Source organism: Trachurus trachurus (assembly GCF_905171665.1).
Source record: "Trachurus trachurus genome assembly, chromosome: 11".
NCBI lineage: Eukaryota > Metazoa > Chordata > Actinopteri > Carangiformes > Carangidae > Trachurus > Trachurus trachurus.
Genome location: NC_139904.1, coordinates 9409985 through 9428614, shown reverse-complemented (window position 1 = coordinate 9428614; position 18630 = coordinate 9409985). Strand labels below are relative to the sequence as shown.

The 18630-nt window shown below is 42.9% G+C and overlaps 3 protein-coding genes across 4 annotated transcripts in view; all 3 read right to left on the bottom strand.

Annotated features, from left to right (window-relative positions):
• The window catches only part of rfx5 (regulatory factor X, 5), a 165387-nt gene extending 156816 nt beyond the window's left edge, over window positions 1-8571 (bottom strand). For both annotated transcript variants that reach the window (XR_014595774.1, XM_083982610.1), the window contains exons 1-8: window positions 8548-8571; window positions 5831-5985; window positions 4352-4385; window positions 4178-4260; window positions 3283-3405; window positions 3061-3177; window positions 2843-2921; window positions 458-656 (exon numbers count right to left, since the gene is read on the bottom strand). Coding sequence is in view for 1 of the 2 variants with exons in the window: in XM_083982610.1 (XP_083838736.1) it covers window positions 458-656; window positions 2843-2921; window positions 3061-3177; window positions 3283-3405; window positions 4178-4260; window positions 4352-4385; window positions 5831-5952 (757 nt within the window). In the remaining variant the exon portion in view is untranslated. The remainder of the gene's footprint in view (window positions 1-457; window positions 657-2842; window positions 2922-3060; window positions 3178-3282; window positions 3406-4177; window positions 4261-4351; window positions 4386-5830; window positions 5986-8547) is intronic.
• A 761-nt stretch (window positions 8572-9332) lies between these two features.
• On the bottom strand, window positions 9333-13898 carry psmb4 (proteasome 20S subunit beta 4). Its single transcript, XM_083981871.1, has 8 exons — window positions 13730-13898; window positions 12614-12740; window positions 12434-12513; window positions 10995-11141; window positions 10822-10903; window positions 10560-10676; window positions 10213-10301; window positions 9333-9489 (listed from the first exon to the last, which is right to left on the bottom strand). The coding sequence occupies exons 1-8, from the start codon at window positions 13846-13848 to the stop codon at window positions 9477-9479; spliced, it is 774 nt and encodes a 257-aa protein (XP_083837997.1). The 5' UTR covers window positions 13849-13898; the 3' UTR covers window positions 9333-9476.
• A 554-nt stretch (window positions 13899-14452) lies between these two features.
• LOC310994222 (saxitoxin and tetrodotoxin-binding protein 1-like) lies at window positions 14453-18359 on the bottom strand. Its single transcript, XM_083982827.1, has 6 exons — window positions 18174-18359; window positions 16391-16536; window positions 16117-16208; window positions 14917-15048; window positions 14708-14827; window positions 14453-14588 (listed from the first exon to the last, which is right to left on the bottom strand). The coding sequence occupies exons 1-6, from the start codon at window positions 18300-18302 to the stop codon at window positions 14533-14535; spliced, it is 675 nt and encodes a 224-aa protein (XP_083838953.1). The 5' UTR covers window positions 18303-18359; the 3' UTR covers window positions 14453-14532.
• Between the last annotated feature and the right edge of the window lie 271 nt (window positions 18360-18630).

Here is an 18630-nt window from a genome sequence, read left to right as displayed (position 1 = left end):
AGAGTTGTTTTCGAGGCAAATGCAGAGACAGAACTACATTCATACAGACACGGCTGCTGGGCGGAGTGATTTCAAAAGCGAAAGTAGTTGAGAGTATTTGCTTCATGTGTCGTAATGTTACATAATTACACGTGATTATTTCATAGCGTGGTGAATGTGTCAAAACTTCTCCACAAGAGCATTTTGGAGTTGTTGGATTGTGTATTTGATGAGTTTGATGAGGGAAACGTAGAAATACCGTGAAGCTTGTGTACTCCCCTGCCGTCCTAAAACCAGCTTGCACTGACAACTAAAGATAATGAACCTACTCCCAAGACATTAGGGATTATGGCAATAGGTGAATTTGCCAAAATGTTGAAATATCCCTAAAGATGAAAGAATTAATTAAGAATTAATTAATTAATTCCATTAATTTCCATATCAACGTTTGACTGTGTGTTGATTGTGCGTGACCGACCTGCGAGTGCTGCGGAGGTGACGAGCTCGGCCTGGCTGCAGCGAGGGTTGACAATATGCTCCTGGATCAGGTAACGAGCGATCTCCACCACCGTGTCGAACGAACGCTTCAGGATCTTCTGTGCCCAATCACAGATCAGCTCACACGCCGCCTCTGTCACTTCCTGCTTGTACGTCTGGACCAGCTCAGTCAGCTCCGCCTGAGGATGAAGAGGAGGAGGAGGAAGGAACATCAGCCGTTGACTTATAAAACAACAAATGGAATCAATATAAATACAAAGAAGATATTATAGTGGAAAAAGTTAAAGGGATACTTCACCCAAAATCGATAATTCACCAATTTTCTACTCACCGTCATGCCAAGGAAGGGTTTGGAGAACTTTCTTTTATCAAAACGCTTTTGGAGTTCCAGGGGGGGTCCGGCTGGCAACGGATTTCCATATAATGGCAGCGGATAGAGTTCACTTTTGAATCATCCAAAACATACAATATGAAACATCCAGATACCTCCACACCAGGGGTCGCGTTAACCGGATATTTTCCGTCATTGACCGTTTTTTTAAAACGATGACGGAAAAATTTTGAGGCCATCCGTCATTTTGACAGATTGCAATTCACACCCATGGCTGTCTGGCCATGTGCATTTGTTTACAATGAAGCCGGCGGATAATCAATAAATGGAGCGGTGGATAACGATATAAAACATATACAATGTCACAAAGTCACTACGGTGAGAATTAGATTTAAAAAAACAACCTCACAGCTGGCTGGTGCGCTCAGTAGAAAACGCTGTAGTACTTCCGCTAGGCCTGTGTGGAGCTGTGGCGCTGTAGCTCTGCCACACAGAAACACTAACAACAGAGAAGAAGACAGAAAGCTTCCCCGCAGTATTCAAACTCCAGACATTACAAGTGGATTAAATGTTGACTGGGAGTCGTGTCAGTGCAAATATGACGGTCGATAATGATTTAACGGGCGAGATTTAGCTGCAGTGTCCGAGGGACCGACAGTAGTCAGCTGTTGTTAAGTTACGTAGCTGTAGCTACAGCGGTGTGTCTCGGTACAGGTAGAGCAGTGGGCCATCACCGTTTCACACACTCGCCGCATACAACTCTTCTAAAGGTAACGCTAAGCCTTCTTTTAATGTATTTTGCCCGCCGTGGCATTGCTTATAACACTTAAAGCTGAGTGGGTCTTGTCCTGTCTGAATTTGTGCTGCATCTGGCTGTGTGGTCTTCAGTTGTTTCAGTGATGCGCAATGGCTGCGTGCGTGCGTAAAAGAGAAATGAGAGGCAGAGAGAGAGAGAGAGAGAGAGCTAACGCCAGTGCACTATGCGGTGCCTATGTGAAAACGTGCTCCTTTGGATGTTTTGGTATAACACATGGGTTAGCATGTTGATTGTTGACAGAAAACTGATGTCATCATCAGGTATTTACGTTGTATTTAGATGTTGAGTGGCAGAAAGTGACCCCCGCATTCACTGACTGACCCACGGTTAGATGTGCTCTGACGCCGACTCTGCTCCGGAGCATTCTCTGTTCAATTTGTTTGGACTTGATATGAATTAAACATGAATTAAAATTGAATGCTATTGAATATGGCATTATTATCATTTAAAAAAAATTAAAGTGACCGGTAAAAATAGATTATGACGGAATTTTTATGACCCCGTCAGTCAAAATGACCGGCGACGAAAAAGTCTAGCGCAACCTCTGCTCCACACTGCTCGTCCGTACTGACCCAAGTTTCCTGAAGCCGCCACATGAAAGAAGTTGTTCAGAAAAATTGAATGTGATCTCTGTTTTTAGCCTTGTTGTAACAGCAGCTCCCAGTGGCTGCACGAGATTTGCTGTGAGATGTTCTTCCGTGTTTACATCATACATCCACTGGTTTACAACGACGAACGAACATCTCGCAACAAATATTGCGCAGCCACTGGGATCTACTGCTACAACAAGGATAAAAACAGAGATCACATTCATTTTTTCCGAACAACTTTTTCATGTGGCGGCTTCAGGACACTTGGGTCAGTACGGACGAGCAGTATGGAGGTATCTGGATGTTTCATAGTGTGTGTTTTGGACGATTCAAAAGTGAACTCTATCCGCCGCCATTATATGAAAATCCGTTGCCAGCCGGACCCCCCCTGGAACTCGTAAAGTGCTTTAATAACTCTGAAAGTTCTCCAAACCCTTCCTTGGCATGACGGTGAGTAGAAAATTGGTGATATATCGATTTTGGGTGAAGTTTAATTTGTTTATTTTAAGTATCCCTTTAATAGCTAAGGTCCCTGAATGCCACAGCAGGCTCCTGAGAAAACAAGAAGAATCCACTCAGGCAGACACTATGGGGTGTGTGTGTGTGTGTGTGTGGGTGTGTGTGTACCGGGTCATTCTTCAGGTCCAGGTTGGGCAGCAGAGGCATGTTGAGAACAGTTTTCCTCCTGATGCCGCTGTAACAGTACGTATCAGCCAGGAAGGTTAGGGAATTCAACCAGCAGCACCAGACTTCAGCATAGAAACCACATCAGTCAAATCTACACGAACTCCGCCACAGATTTAAATGTGTGTTAAATAAATAAGTGCGTCAGGGTGAAAGGATATTTGGACTGTCCTCTGCCTCCGAGCCGTCGGGCTTTGATGTTGGGGAAAATGTCTCTGATGATCTTCCCAAAGTTGGCGGCGCTCAGAGGACGATGCTGCAGGTTCTCGCAGTATCTCCTGCAGGACGCAGAGTCGGGAGAGATTACATGACCCGACCACAAAAACAACAGCAACAGCAACAACTTAAGAAAATGAGTATTGTGTGTCTGTGTGTTTTCTGACTTGTATGTCTCGTAGACGTCCTGTTTGGGCAGGCAGGTGTCCGAGTGTTCCTCCAGGTGACTGCGGATCCAGTTACAGGTGTGAAGCTGGTCGGCGGTGTTGAACGAGCTGGAGTCACCACCACTTCACACACACACACACACACACACACACCAGAATTAATTATGAGACACACTTCTGTATTTCCTGTCAAATGACTGTTAATTAAAGGGATAGTTCAACATTTTGACAAACTGGCCCATTGCCGTAATCCCTATAGTCATAGCAGTAGGTTCGTTACCTTGCATTGTCGGTGCAAGCTATTTTTAGAACGGCGAAGCAGAGCTGCGAGCTGCTCAGAGCTACGCTACGGAGGCTAATGGGATTTCTTGGTTTCGCTCATCAAACTCATCAAATACACAATCCAACAACTCCAAACGCTCTGGTGGACAAGTTGTGACCTGCACATTCACCACGCTATGAGATAATAACAGAACGTTACGAGACAGAGTTGTTTTCGAGGTAAATGCAGAGACTGCTTGTCATAAAACGTCCCCCCGACGGGAACGTGCATCAGCGATTTTGCATGAATTTGCCTTGAAAACAACTCTGACATTACGTTATTATCTCATAGCGTGGTGGATGTGCAGGTCACAACTTGTCCACCAGAGCGTTTGGAGTTGTTGGATTGTGTATTTGATGAGTTTGATGAGCGAAACCAAGAAATCCCTTTAGCCTCCGTAGCGTAGCTCTGAGCAGCTCTCGGCTCTGCTCCGTCGTTCTAAAAGTAGCTTGCACCGACAATTAAAGGTAACGAACCTACTGCTATGACTATAGGGATTATGGCAATGGGCCAATTTGCCAAAATGTTGAACTATCCCCTTAAAACTGTCCTTTGTCAACAAGCAGCACTGACCTCTTGTCTCCAGAGCTGGGTCCCGAGGGCAGCTGGAGGTACAGGTACAGCTTGTCATTGTCAGAGAAACGCTGAACGTCTTGCTGTTGAAGCAGAACAGAACAGATCAAACACGAGCTCTGGGGGGAGATGAAGCTATCACGTATCTGTTTCATTTTACAGTGACGTTCTTACCAGGATCTGATCCACTTTGGTCTGAACACTCTTACTGCAAAAGAAGAGGACACAGCAATCAGAGACCTGCTCTTCTTTATAGAGCAGAGCATGGTAGAAACCTGTTGTTGCCTCAATCAGGGTTCCCACTCTTTTCTCTTAAAGGAGTCATCACCCAGAAATCGCATTTTTCCTTGTTAAAACATGTATACTGGTTTCGTTTGGGCTCTTTGTTTAAGCCAGAGAAGCTCATGAGGCTGCACACCGCAAAATTACGAGATTTTGATTCTGCTCCTATATTGACATCACCATAGGAGCCTGCTTTCATAAACACACCTCTCTTCCACCACCCCGACTTCCGCCGCGGCGCCATTACTTATTGTTTTATTTCCCACTGCAGCGCTGTTATTTCGTCACTTTATTAAGTTTTAATAATTTTTCATGTGAGAAAGTAAGGGTTTCGATCCCCAATGTGCGGTTAGTTTATCCAAATGACGGCTCCGCGTTGGGAGAAGTGAAGCCCCAGCGAGCTGCAGCGAGCACCAGAGGAGAGGAGGAGTCACTGTCAGCAACCCGCCTGCAGTGCTTGTTAACCGGTCAAACTATGTTGTCATGCCCGCGGAGGAAACGATCGTTAATTAACTTACCCGCAGGTTTGTAGAGGTTTACCGCCGACTGGTTAAATTCTTTTTAGGAGATAAATGTTGGTCTAATTGATGAAATCTAACAATTGTGGCAGTCGTATTAGTTTGTTTGAATGAAAAGTGAAGCTTCACACAGAGCAGCAGCAGCTATGCCCCGGGGCTCTGTAGCCTACGTACAGAAATCACCACATTTGCATCAGTAAATACATGTTTTACAATGAACTGATAAAATTTTATTTTATTTTATGAAGTTATATAACATGGTTACGGTACACGACAGAGAGCAGCATAGTATGCGATTTCCAATACAGCCTGCATGTAGCCCACTGGGCCAGCCACCATTCCTGTCCTTCCTGCGTCCTCATTACATATTAATACAATGAACATCCGGACCAGTCAAAACCTCGCGCTTACTCTCACGAGAGAAAGTTGCCGTATGAAAAAGTGTCAGAACAAGCTCTATGTTTGAATTAAAAAAAAAAAAAAGAGTTTCCAATAAGTTTTAAGAATTGATTCAAAGCAATTTAAGGGGGATTGGATACGTAAAAAACCAGGTGATGACTCCTTTAAACTCTTAAAATAATTTTCCAGGATGATGAACAAGAGTTTAAAGATCCCTGGTAGTAATTATGTACTATTTCATATAAACAGTCAGTGAGGTGGAAAATCTACATACTGCACCTTTTTTTATCAGTTTTAGTTTCTAAACTGAATTCATGTTCAGCTCAGTTTAGGCTGTGTTTAAAAAATTAGCTCTTTCAACACGTTAATTCATTTTCAAAATCTTTCAAGACCTTAATCATATATATATATATATATATATAGTATAGTATATATTTTTTAAGAGGTGACTTACGAGATGTTGCTCTTGAGTTTCTGCAGCAGCATGCTGGGCTCCGTGTCGCCCTCCCCCGCCTCCAGTCCGGCCTCTCCCCGACGGGAGGCTTCGGCCCGTGGGTGCCGCTGGTCCTCCGACATCTGGACCAACTAACCAGTGCTGAGCACCACCATCTGAGGGGAAAGGGCACATGACTCGCTTATAGATTTGTGACAACAAAGTTTTCCATAAATGAGAATTGGCTTCTCTGAGATCTAGTTGAAGGCTCAGGAAACAGTCATTAAACTTTCAATTGACATTTTATTGAATATCAAAATGTATCAATATTTTTTTTTTCATCAATCAATTAGTTAAAATAAAAGAACAGAATAATGACATATATTTATTCATAATTGCAGAACATGCTGTTAGTAGTACATTAATTTATAAGATTAATTACATTTTTGCCTACTCTTCCCAGCTTGATATCCATTATCGATTACTGAACAGACCCCGGGGTCCTCTTAACCTGCTGGTTCCCAACCTTTTCTGGCTTGTGAAACCATTTTGACATCCCAAATTTCTGGTGACCCCGCGATCATGTGCAGTCACGTGATTGCAGCCGTCAATCAAGATGCGCCAGCTCAGATATTTTTATATGCTGCATTTTATTTGAACTTGATCTATATTCAATAAAGTGAAAGTATAGAATACAATTGTTTAAGATTGTGTGTGGTGTTTCCAATCAGAACTTTTAAAAGAATAAGTAGTTTATCAGTAATTTTCTTTTATCAATTACTAGACATTTCAGGCGACTCCATTTGATTCTGTTACTGTTAATAAGTGCAATAAAACCTGAGTAAAACGCCACAACCTCATCTACACAACTGTCGACTAGGGGTGTCACGATCACAATTTTTCTTGGTACGATTATTGTCAGAGAAATAATCACGATGTTACGATTATCACGATTATTATGCAAACTAATTTCACAACACTATGAATGTGTAAAATCAAATATAGTCCAAATATAATTACATTACTCATTGTTTAAACAAAATATTTCAAGTATCTATTATGTATGACCAATTATTAATCCCCCAGGGGAAGTGTTTGAAATATTCAGGTCATAAATTGTCATCTATACCAAATGTTTACGTTTATTTGAATCGTTTTGGGGTTTTTTTTAAATACAAATGACACGCTAACATTTAAATTCCTACCAATTCAATGTTGCGTAAGGTAAATGGACCAGTATCGGTGCATTCACCTTTGCTTTGGCGCCACATCTGCCGATATGGTTCCAACATCATCTTTTTTGGAAAGTGACGGTATTTAGGAATCTTTACGATTAATTAATTGTGGCGTTTAATACCACGATTAATTGTGAAAACAAGTAATCCTGACATCCCTACTGTCGACAACCTGCCTAGAGGTAAACATGTAAGAGTAAATAGACAAAGAGCAACACTCATCTACATACAACATGACAGAGTCAGTCTGGGATCCTAGAAAAGAGGCACGAGGGCTTTTACTTCTATGTCTGTGCCAAGGTGCTTTTTGTTTTGCAATCTGTCTTGACTCAATCAATGGATAGATATCTGATAATAAATTAATATGTCGATTCAACTCTTTGCTGAAATCAGTGCATTCAGAGTGAAGGAGTTGGGGCTGTCGCTGTCAAAGTAGGAGAGCAAAAAAAATTACTCTATAAATTCAATATAAAACTTGAACAATCAGGGCATTGTTGGGGGATTCTGGATTCAATGCTTTTCAGCCTTTAAAAAAACCAAGAAAAAACAACACACCCTGAGTGACACTGTTGTCTGTTGACCACAGGCATGCAGACAGACAGACAGGCAGACAGACTGACAGACAGACAGACAGCCGCCCACTGCAGCACCTGCAGACGTACCGGACCTGCATTTTAACACCACAGTCACAGTAGCTTGCTCCGCTCAGATTTCAACCCGGTAACCAACTGCTAGAAAAGGCCAACTGGCTGCCGGAGTACCAGTGACACATGCCGGCTGTCACGGTGCCGTTAGACGTTACTACTACTACCACCACCACCACCACCACCACCACGGAGCGGGAGGCATGTTGTCGTTTCAGTGGAGCAAAAACACTGCCCCGGCCATGCTCACTCCACACGCCCGCTAACATGAGTTGGAGGTGGAACAAAAACATGTCAGCGGCCGATGTGTGGCCGCCGTGGTCCGTCCCGGTGTCATGCCTGACAAGCCGTGTTTACAGCGGGCGTAGCGCCGGTAGTCATGTGCCCTGACATTTACTATGAACACACACCGACCCAGCAGCAGCAACATGTTACTGCCCAGCTAGCGGGGGCTAACGGACCGCAGACACCCGCTTGCATTAGCTCCCTCAGACAGCGACACTCGTAACACCCCACTTAGTTTTATTTCACAGATTACACCAAACAAACGTTTCTGTAAACGAACATAACGAAGGTCGACGGAGTTAGTTTGGGGGCAAACGCTGATGTTTGCCGCGCTCCGACATTGCTAGTAGCTACAAGCTGCTGCGAACCATAGGATGCTAACTGACTAGCCTAGCTACTTGCTATCGGATAGCATTAGCCACCAAGCACTGAAACACCTGTAAAATATATTTTAAGACGCTATTTTTAATTTCAGAACAATTCCCGGTGACAGTCAATTTATTCTGTTATTAATGTATGATATGTTCGGTGAGTCGCATTTGAGTAATTATTTTAAAAAAGAAAAAGAAAGTACCTGAGCCAAGATACAGCAAAAATCCCCTTTCAGATTTTTTTGTGATTGGCCGACTTTGTTATGTCTGCCTGACTACAAAGCCGACGTCTATTCCGATTGGTGCAGTGTCACAAATCTACCCGGATACCAAAAGCGTGTGAAATTCTATTCGTCGACTAGAATTATTTTTCTGACAGCGATTATTCTGATTGGATGCGTTTTCCTGGTCTGCCCAGTTACAAAACAGATGACTTTATCTCGTGAAATCTGCATAGCAACAACAACCGTCGGTTAAGACAATGAAAGCGAAAGCACTTCATATAAACATTCAATAATGTATTAGACGTGTCGTTATGATGTAATATTACACAGTTGCAGAGAAGGCAGACACGGCTAAACAAGGCTAGTTTTACATAATGCATACTAGACTCGAGGGCGATCTCATAGTTTTATTGTTGATTATTTATCTAAAATGTATCTGATAAAAAGCACATTGACTAACTGAAATGTTATTGATGGGTTGGTCTGAATCTTTTAAAAAGTATTTCCTTAAAAAATGATAAAACAGATTAGCTGGTTATATGTTTGTCCATTTCTGAATAAATATGAGATATGATTCATGGATAATAACATGTTCATGTAAAAAACACCAACACTTTTTGAATAGCACTATCCAACTCTGAAATGTGAAAGATTGTGAGATGTAAACAATTTACTGGGCAGAAATGTTTAATTAAGGTCCAGTTTTTAACGGTGACCACCCCTGAATGTATAAGACCCAAGAAACACCACAAAAACAATTATTTTTTCATTGATGGCATTTATTTTTCATTATACAAAAAGAGACACTGAACATCAGAAAAAACCTAAAGTGGAATAGATAAGATGTATGTAAGCGGTCGTTTGTGACGCAGCAGACAAACCGAAGCTTCATCAGTTGCAGCTTATCTTCATTCAAACCCACTGCAGAGTAAGAGGGAAACACAAGTTAACACAACGTGACACCAGAGGAATCACAATAACATTCAGACTACAGGATTCACTTCAGTCGACCAGGAATACAGAATAATACATGTTTAGGACTGAGCTCTTTTATTACAAAACATCCTGACATGGTTAGTATCATCAACAGAAAATATGATGATCTTTTCACTGTAGTTCTTTTAATTTAATTTAGTGTAGCAATTCAGGCAATTTCCTGCACCAGTTCAGGGGGAGGGGTAGCTAAATATATATTTATATTTATTTGAACGATATGTTCATATTTATTTACAAGTAAAAGACAACAGCAGGTGAATTTCACTTGAGATTGATTGATAGAAAATTAAATAAATAAGAAGAGAATAATTTTTATCACCTGCCGTTTTTTGTGTTATTTTTTATTGTCTTTAAACTGATTGTCTAGGGCATGTAGGGATCACCGCACCATCAGTTCTCTATAAGATCAGCAACAGGTGGGAGCAAATCCAGACTTCTAAATGTTACAGTGCATCATCAAAATCCTTAATAAATACAATATGGATGAGTTCATAGTGTGCGACGATGTGATTTGGACCCGGGTTAATGAAACTGGGTGCATGCAGGACTGTGGCACTGTCATTTTTTACAAAGGAAAACTCCATGTCTATAGATGCTGGAGCACTGTTTCTGTTTCCCAGAATCCAGAGCAGTGACCTTTGACCCTACCTGACCATATTAGCGATGTCCCAGTTGGTTTCAGAAGACAGGGGACCAACAATCTCCACTCCCTCCTCTGTTACTATGGCGATCTCGTGCTGAAATAGAAAAACAAACATCCAATTGAAACACAGTCAAAATAACTCACTGTGCAGTTCTGTCTTGTAAAAACACCAAAAGATAACATCTTCATCTTCTTGTTCAGCCTTTGTCAAAAAATGAAACTTTGGGTTTTTTGTGTTCAATATTTAAATAACTGTAACAAACTGTAAACTAAGTAAAATATAAGTTATCAAGGAGTTATATCGTGCACAGCAGACCTGGGATCAGTGAAAGGACAGGTGATGTGAACTCACCCTGTTGTAGGAACGAGCGTCTCTGTAGTAAAGCACTTTGAGGCAGCGATCCACCAGCTCCCGGGCCTCCTGCTTGGTGATCTCCACCTTGTTCTCCACCACCTCCCTCATCAGAGGCTACACACAGACACACACACAGATCATGTACTTCATTTCAGTCCATTAATTAATTAAATAACTTATTTATACTGGAGCACAGTTGTCATAGTGGCAATTTCTCTGTGTAAATTTGACAACAAGGAAGAGGAGCTCTTCTCTTTACCTGAGCCAAGTACGCTCCAAAACCAGTGGCGACCGTGGGAGCCTCGTAAGCCACACCCAGTTTGTCCACATAACCGAGGAAACTAGAGAGAAGATCGGCAGGTTAATTAATATCGTTCTGCTAAAACCAACGGGCCATACAAGCGGACCAGAGGAAGCAGTCGGAGCTCTCACCTCTCTCCGTTGTAGAAACCTCCGATCACCACGGTGTTCCACAGAGGATTCATCTTGCTGCGGCGGTTGTACATCACTCTGGTCAGCCAGGAGTGGACCGCCTTCGGACTGTAGCTGTGACCGTCACCCAGCAGCTCCTCATCAATCCTAAACAGAGACACACAACAGTGGATGAACCTCTCAACAACTGTGTCCTGACACTTGAAAGTTAGATGATAAGAGTCCATAGCAAAATATCCTAAATTTAAAGGGATAGTTCAACATATCGCTGATGCGAGTTCCCGGCAGGGCAGTTTTCAGTCTCTGCATTTGCCTCGAAAACAACTGTCTCGTAACGTAACGTAATTATCTCATAGCGTGGTGAATGTGCAGGTCAAAACTTTGATGAGGGAAACCAAGAAATCCAATGAGCCTCCGTAGTGTAGCTCTGAGCAGCTTGCGGCTCTGCTCCATCGTTTTAAAAATTGCTTGCGTCAACAATTAACAGGGATGCAAACGGGTCAGGACCAAAAAAGAGAGGAATTTCCCCGGGGGGGCTCACCATTAACAAATAAGTACATTACAATATCACAGAAAAGTCAATTTCCAGTAGTTCAACCCCAACCAAGTATTGAGTGCATATAGATGGACATAGTTTTCAGAAGGCCAACATTTCTATATTAAAAATGCTTAAAAAAAAAAAAATTCCTTTGCAATATTTCCATTTTGGAGATACTAAATTTTAGGTCTTCCCTGAATGTTAGTCATAATTATTATTATTAAAATAATAGACATGTCTACATTATATGTCCATTACACACTCAGTGTGGACATATATGTGTTAGTTTCACTTTTTGAATTGAACATTCTACATCGCGGATTCGCGGAGGCAACGTCTTTAAGGCTTCCTTCACCTCTGAAACGGGGCAGAGCTCCGTGGGAAAAACCTGCCTGACACAGCAACGTAGGGAACTGTGCATGTCCGCGGCGCACAGCTGCACGGACATGCACGGGGGGGAAAAACGGCGTCGCCGTCGCACCGACTGCACGCGGATACGTGCCGCTTTAATGAGCGCGCATGTCGCGTCTATATTGGAGGTGAATAGGTAGGCTGTTATCAGTGTAATCAGAGGCAACCATGAATGAGTTCGCCTCAGTTTCACGTGATTGTCACTGTCAGCCTGTTAGAAAAACATTTTACTGACCCCAGCTGAGACGCTGAGACCCCCCCCCTCCCCAAAACAAAAACTCTTCGGATCTGAACGATTCACACAAGTCACCTAATTGGTCATGAAAAAAGCGAGTTTCGCTTTTCGGCGCGCTGTTTGCATCCCTGAATTAAAGTCAACAAACCTACTCCTAAAACTACTAGGGATTATGGCAATGGGCCAATTTGCCAAAAAGTTGAACTATCCCTTTAAGTGAATTTTCAGTTATAGGTATTTTTGACAGCAGCTTACACCATCTGTTCGATGACCTGTTTGAGGTATTGGTAGTCGGCGTAGTCTCCTGAAGCTCCCAGGATGGTGTTGTTGTTCACCTGAAACAGAAACAACTCTTCACCTTGGCTCAGACATTGTGACAGATCATGTTCATTCACATTTACGGCTCATGTTTTGAATGCCAGTGGCGATCATCACCTTCATGAGGCGAGAGATGTTCCTGAATCGAGCCAGAGAGCCGTAGGAACCCAACATGTCTGCCGCGATGATGACGCCGCCGGTGAACTTCACACCGAGCACCGACGTCCCGGTGACCATCGGGTTACTGTGGAGAAAGACAGAACATAAAAACGGTGAATAATAATGGTTCACACATCCTGATGTGATGTAACTCGCACTTCTTTGTTTGCTTGATCAACAGCTCCAAACCTTAAAATCCCCAGTTTATTGTCACTGAAGCTGTGGCCAGGAAATGTTCACTTAAAACAGGTGCATTTGTCTTTTTATTTTTATCTCGTGGTTGTGTGATGTTTAGTTTTCTCAGTGAACACAGGAAAAAATACAAGGAACAGCAACTCAGTGTAAAAATAATAAACCTGTCACTGTCTCCCCAAGCGTCATTTAATCAGTTTCCTACTGAGATAACCTATGTGTTTTTGACTTATGATGATGATGACTTATATATTGTAAAGATTTAATGTCAGTTTTGGTCGAATTGGCTAACGTAGTCTTATTCATGTAATGATTGTAAATGTGTGTTTACGTGGACTGATTTTAAATGTGGACCCCAGTAATAGCTACTAGCGGTGCTTTAGCACAGCTAATGGGGATCCCCACAAATAAACAAAATAACGAAGAGAATCACTTGCCATTGTCAAGTAAGAAATACATTCCATAATCAATAAAAAAAAAGAAGAAAAAAAAGCATTATTTCGACTTGTAGAGGAGTAAGAATAGTTTATGTCGTTGTTTTATATCTGGAAACTAGAATAAATATGAGGAAAGCTAACGTTACTTCGGCTAACAATTAGTCAGCAAAGCGGAGACAAACAGAACAAACTGCGTTGTTTACAGCTTTAAAATTAAACTTCACTGTTTCTATTTTTAATTGTTTAATGATTTAAAAGTCCTGAATTGTCAGTAATGAGCACCAGAAATGCAGGAAAAAACAAAAACCGACAGTTAGCTTAGCTCAGTTAGCTGCCTCCATGATGATACAGCATCGGCGGCGGAGCTCAAACCGAAACCGACAGCGGAGCTCCTATTTAACGTAACGGGAAACAGCCTCCGGTTGTTTCGGACGGGATCACTCACAGTGTGTGTTTGACAGGTCCGCATGATGTGCCCGGTCCGCTGCTGCCGCCGGGGAATGAGTAAAATTGTCCGGGTTTGGGTCCGTCTTCCCAGAAATTTAGCTTCAAACCTGACGCCATGTTGAAAGTCTGGGGGATGTGACGACACAGCGTCTTCTTGGCGAGCAGTTGAGACGTCACGGGGGGCGGGGCTTTACCGCCACCTGCTGTTGGGAGGAACTAGCTACCACAGCATGGTAAAACATCCATGATGGTTATCCGCTGTACTAGCATTTTGGGTACTTGAGACATCCTCAGACAGGAACGGTTTTGTAAGACAAATCATTTATAAATGGAGGACACTCAGCACCACCGCAACTCACCCCAGAATGGACGGCCATCAAAACTTTCAGCAAGAAGCACCAGATGAAGAATAAATCAGGCAAAGGCCAACCCAACAAAGTTGCCAAAGATCACTTGGACAAACCAGAGGCCTCCTGGAAGTTCAGGTCAGGACAGATGTGTCTAAAATGTAATTATTTGGCCACAATCACAGGCACCATGTTGGAGGGTTCACAAACATTCAAGTAGCACTGTATATGGCCGAGCTTCAGGCCCGTTAATATAATACATCCATGTTCAGGCCACAGGGTCCGCACTGCTCTGGCAGAGACTGTCAGAGCAGATGTTATGTTATGATGTTCCTCAGCTTCTTGAAAGAAAAACGCAGGCTTCCTTATTTGTTTTTATTTTTATTCATTTTTATTTGTTGTTTGCAAATTACCTTTCTTGATTTAACTGACTCAGCACATTGATTAGCTGCATTCAGGACGCTTCCTCTTCCTGCTTCACCTCAGGAGAGGGTTTCATTTGACAGAAACCTGAAAGGAGAAGGGGGTCACATTCAGTTTATTGTTGTTTTTCTTTCCACCTGACTGCACCTGAATCTCCATTTGGAGATTTCAGAGAAACTTGTTGGAGAGCTGAAGGACTCACTGACCGGCCAAGCCGTCATAGATGAACGCATTGTCGTGAGGGATGTTCAGACACTCAGCCTTTTTCTTGAAGCCATCGTGGGCGGCCTTCAACTGCTCCACATTCGAATGATGTCCCTCCCTCCCTGATAAACACACATAACATACACAACACTGAGATCGCACAACACTTAAGTTTAAGTTTATGTGTGTGCGTGTATGTGTGTGAGCTTACTGTAGATCATCAGATTTCGGCCTAGGAGGATATTCCTGTACACGACTGTCAGACAGTCGGGGCAGCTGACATACACATCCATCACACCTGAATCATTGTATGGTTTAACAACGCCATCTTCTTTCTGCGCCGCTAACACACAAACACACATGTAGAATGAGGATTCATTGCAGGGATGATGATGATGATGATGCTACAATCACCAAAGATACCAAGATACCCCATGAGAAGCTGCTCCAATGATATGAAATGGTAGACACTTCCTGTCCCATAAGTGGGCCTGGTCCCCTCGGGTTGTGTGGATTTATAAAAGTTGTAGGTAGACTAAAGTGAGATATTTATATTTTCTTATGATAACATTAAATATTTTCACAGCTAACAGTCATATTTGATATTTTTTTTAAATAGTGCGGGCGTTCGCGAACGTTTGTTTGACGTTGCCTAGGAGATCTGTGCCAAACCTCGCGAGAGTGTGTTGTTGAGACAGAGACAGGTCTGGAACAAAGTTAATTTTCTCCTGATGTGTCCATCTGAAAATTTCCATTTTAGTGTCAGAAGTGTTCAGAAGAAATGCGAAAAATGAGTCCAATATTTACTGAAGTTACTATGGGGCGAAAGAATCGACCATAATCTGTTCATTTCTCTCATTGGAGTCAATAGACTTAAGCCTGCCTCTAGTCTCCTAAAGGGGCGGGGCCGTGGATAATCCCAAATTATACAGATGTGAATAACGTTGTTCTGTGACCTGCCTTGAGCGGGTTACGAACCCTGGTCTCCCGCACTGCGGGCAACTATGCTAACCGTTTCACCAAGAGGTCAATGACCACTTGGCAAGTGGGTTATCACTTCTTTTATGGGTCACTCCATCCGGGGCATCGGGTGTCATGGCACCATTGTGACTGATGTTGTTCTCACCTGCCCTGCCCTGAGGGGGTTTCGAAGCCGGGTCTCAAGCACTGCGAGCGACAATGCTAACCGTTTCGCCAAGAGGTCAGTGACCACTTGGCAAGTGGATTAGCATGCCTTTTATGGGTGAGTGAGTTTAACTTCAGTACCACTAACGGCCACACACCGTCACTTCTCCTTACTGGTACCTCATGACTGTGACTATACCCATGGACCTCCGTTACACAGGAAGCTGACTCGTCATGGGGCGTCTTGGTTTCTAAACCGTCTTTGCATGCACTATGAGCCACTCACTTGCAGCGAAGGCAACCAGTGGGTGGTGCTCATCGGACGTGGGGTCAGAGGGCATGGACATGTTGATGATGTAGTTTGCACAGTGCTTCCCACTGTGAACAACAAAACAGTCAGATGCCATGACATGAACACGCAACAGTGTTTTAATCCAGATGTTGAGTACAGTCCCTCAGATGGTACTAAAAGTAGTTATGCACAGTCAGATAGTCTTACCAGACTTTGCTCTGAACCTCTGTAAACCACTGTCTGAATGATCTAAAGGGGAAGCACTCACATATACAGGTTAGTCTCATCAAAGATGGCGGTTTTCTTGTTATCTAGGAGTTGGAACTTCACGCGTGAGCTGGTTACTTGTGGCAGCAAGGCCCAGCCTAGCTGATGGTCGGCAACGGACCAGACCAGGACCCAGTTTCCGGAAATCTGGAGGGGGAGGGAGACAGTTTAGAGTGAGACAGACAGCAGCTGCTGCAGTGAGGACCTTCCAAACAATATAGACAGGGCCGGCCCCTGGCATAAACACTGTAAACTATGCAGTTGTTTAGGGCCACAGCCGTTAGGTGGGGCCACATGATCAGAAGGTACTGGGGTTCAATTCAAGTCATTTTAACACTCTGAGGTCTTGACCCGACTCCGGATAAGCGGATGAAAATGGATGGATGGATGGTCTTGATATGTTTTTGTTTATATTTCGGTAATTTTACGCCATAGAAACGCGGTTCAACTGCTCCTGTGACCGAGGGACGGCTCCCCTCTTTCAAATACACCCGCCCTCGATGACCTACGTTATTCACAGCCAGAGTTAGAGAGCCAATAACAGAGCACGGCACACACATCGTCACCTCTCATGTGCGTAATTGGATGTATCCGTTGTCCCCTAATTTGAGCATACGTGATTGGTTGAATCGCTTGTCAGTCAACTTCGGCCAACCAGTTGGCACTCTGGGATCACTAAGGTCCTTTCTATCACAGTTTTAGCTCCATGGTTTACCTACAGCGGCTGGCATGGAGAGAGACGGCAGAGGAGACCGAACCTGTCAATTAAAACAACGGTGAAGCTTCAATCCCACAGAATCGTTAGGAGAGAGAGAGAGAGAAGCGGTGATGACGGTGCTTCAGACGCTGAAAGTTTTGATCTGATGAGCAGGATTATTTTAAAAATATGTATATATGAGAGAGTTCAGACTTAAACTCAGCTCCAGCTCATACAGACCTGTTGAGCTCCTCACACTTTCTTTACCTTTCAAACAGCACAGACACAGTGAAAACACACATTATATGAACAATGTAAATTGTGTTTTCTGTGTATTTAGTAAATATTTTTGTTTGAAGAGGGGAAAAAAAAGCAAATTTCTCATTTACAAAATCTGATGAAGCTTTGAAGTCAGTATTCAGCTTCTTGTATCTCACATTTGAGACATTTGGTGAACATAGAATGCCAAAATGACAACATTTATGCTCAAAAAGCGATTTTACAAAATGTAATTTTAGACTTGTTTTCTACACTTATCTATTACTGTATTCATATCCTATTTCAAGCACCAAAACAGTTTGTTCTCATGACTGAAGGAGTGTTTTCACAGGGGATTTGATTTTTCAGAAAGCAGACTTCAAATTTCCAGAATTTGGCCTAAATTATTTCTTTATACAGTGTTCTAGGACAAACTGGCCTCAGTGTAGACATAAAACACTTGAGTATTGTTACATCTGCAAGTATCTTAATAAGATGAATTTAAGAAAATATGTAAAAGTCGAGAAAATTGCCTCAGACCTCAGAGGGCATAAACATGTCTGTATTCAGTTTTAAGCAGTGTATGTGATTTGGTGTTTGCGCTTAGAGTGCAGGGCCACAAACAAAAATCTTGTTTAGGGCCACCAAAATGCTAGGGCCGGCCCTGAATATAGACATCCATTACGGTCCAGATTGCATAAAGAGTGTAGCACTGCTCTGAACACACAGATCTACCCAGGCCAAGACAGCAGATTTTAAAAGTTTCAGTTTCTCTCCTGAGGAGCTCTGTCTCCTGGATTTTGCCGACACAGATAGACTATAGACTCACCTTGTGAAGGTCCTTCGCTGGCAGAAGTGTATTAACACCCTCACAATCATCAGCAGCCTGCAAAGGGCTGGAGTTGGTCACTGCCAACAGCAGCAGCAGCAACGTAGCCTGCTTCACAACACAACACATCCTGCTCTGACACCAAAATTCACACACATCCTGCAGTTCGCTCTCGTCTGGTTATAAAGACCCATGGCACTTGGCATAGGTACTGTGTTAGCTTAAAGGGATAGTTCAACATTTTGGCAAATTGGCCCATTGCCATAATCGCTATAGTCATAGCAGTAGGTTCATTACCTTTAATTGTAGGTGTAAGCTATTTTCAGTACGGCGGAGCGCAGCAGCTGGCTGCTCAGAGCTACGCTATGGAGGCTAATGGAATTTCTTGGTTTCCCTCATTAAACTCATCAAATTCAACATCCCAAAACTCCACAGCGCTTTTGTAGACAAGTTGTGA

Coding starts and splice junctions, on each gene's coding strand:
- LOC310994222 (XM_083982827.1), bottom strand. CDS start 18,302: ATGTGTTGTGTTGTGAAGCAGGCTACGTTGCTGCTGCTGCTGTTGGCA. Junction 16,209..16,390: donor GATGAGACTAACCTGTATAT/GTGAGTGCTTCC, acceptor TGTTGTTCACAG/TGGGAAGCACTGTGCAAACT. Junction 14,589..14,707: donor CATCTATGACGGCTTGGCCG/GTCAGTGAGTCC, acceptor TTCTCCTTTCAG/GTTTCTGTCAAATGAAACCC.
- psmb4 (XM_083981871.1), bottom strand. CDS start 13,848: ATGGCGTCAGGTTTGAAGCTAAATTTCTGGGAAGACGGACCCAAACCC. Junction 12,514..12,613: donor ACATCTCTCGCCTCATGAAG/GTGATGATCGCC, acceptor TTTCTGTTTCAG/GTGAACAACAACACCATCCT. Junction 10,677..10,821: donor TTGGAGCGTACTTGGCTCAG/GTAAAGAGAAGA, acceptor GTCTGTGTGTAG/CCTCTGATGAGGGAGGTGGT.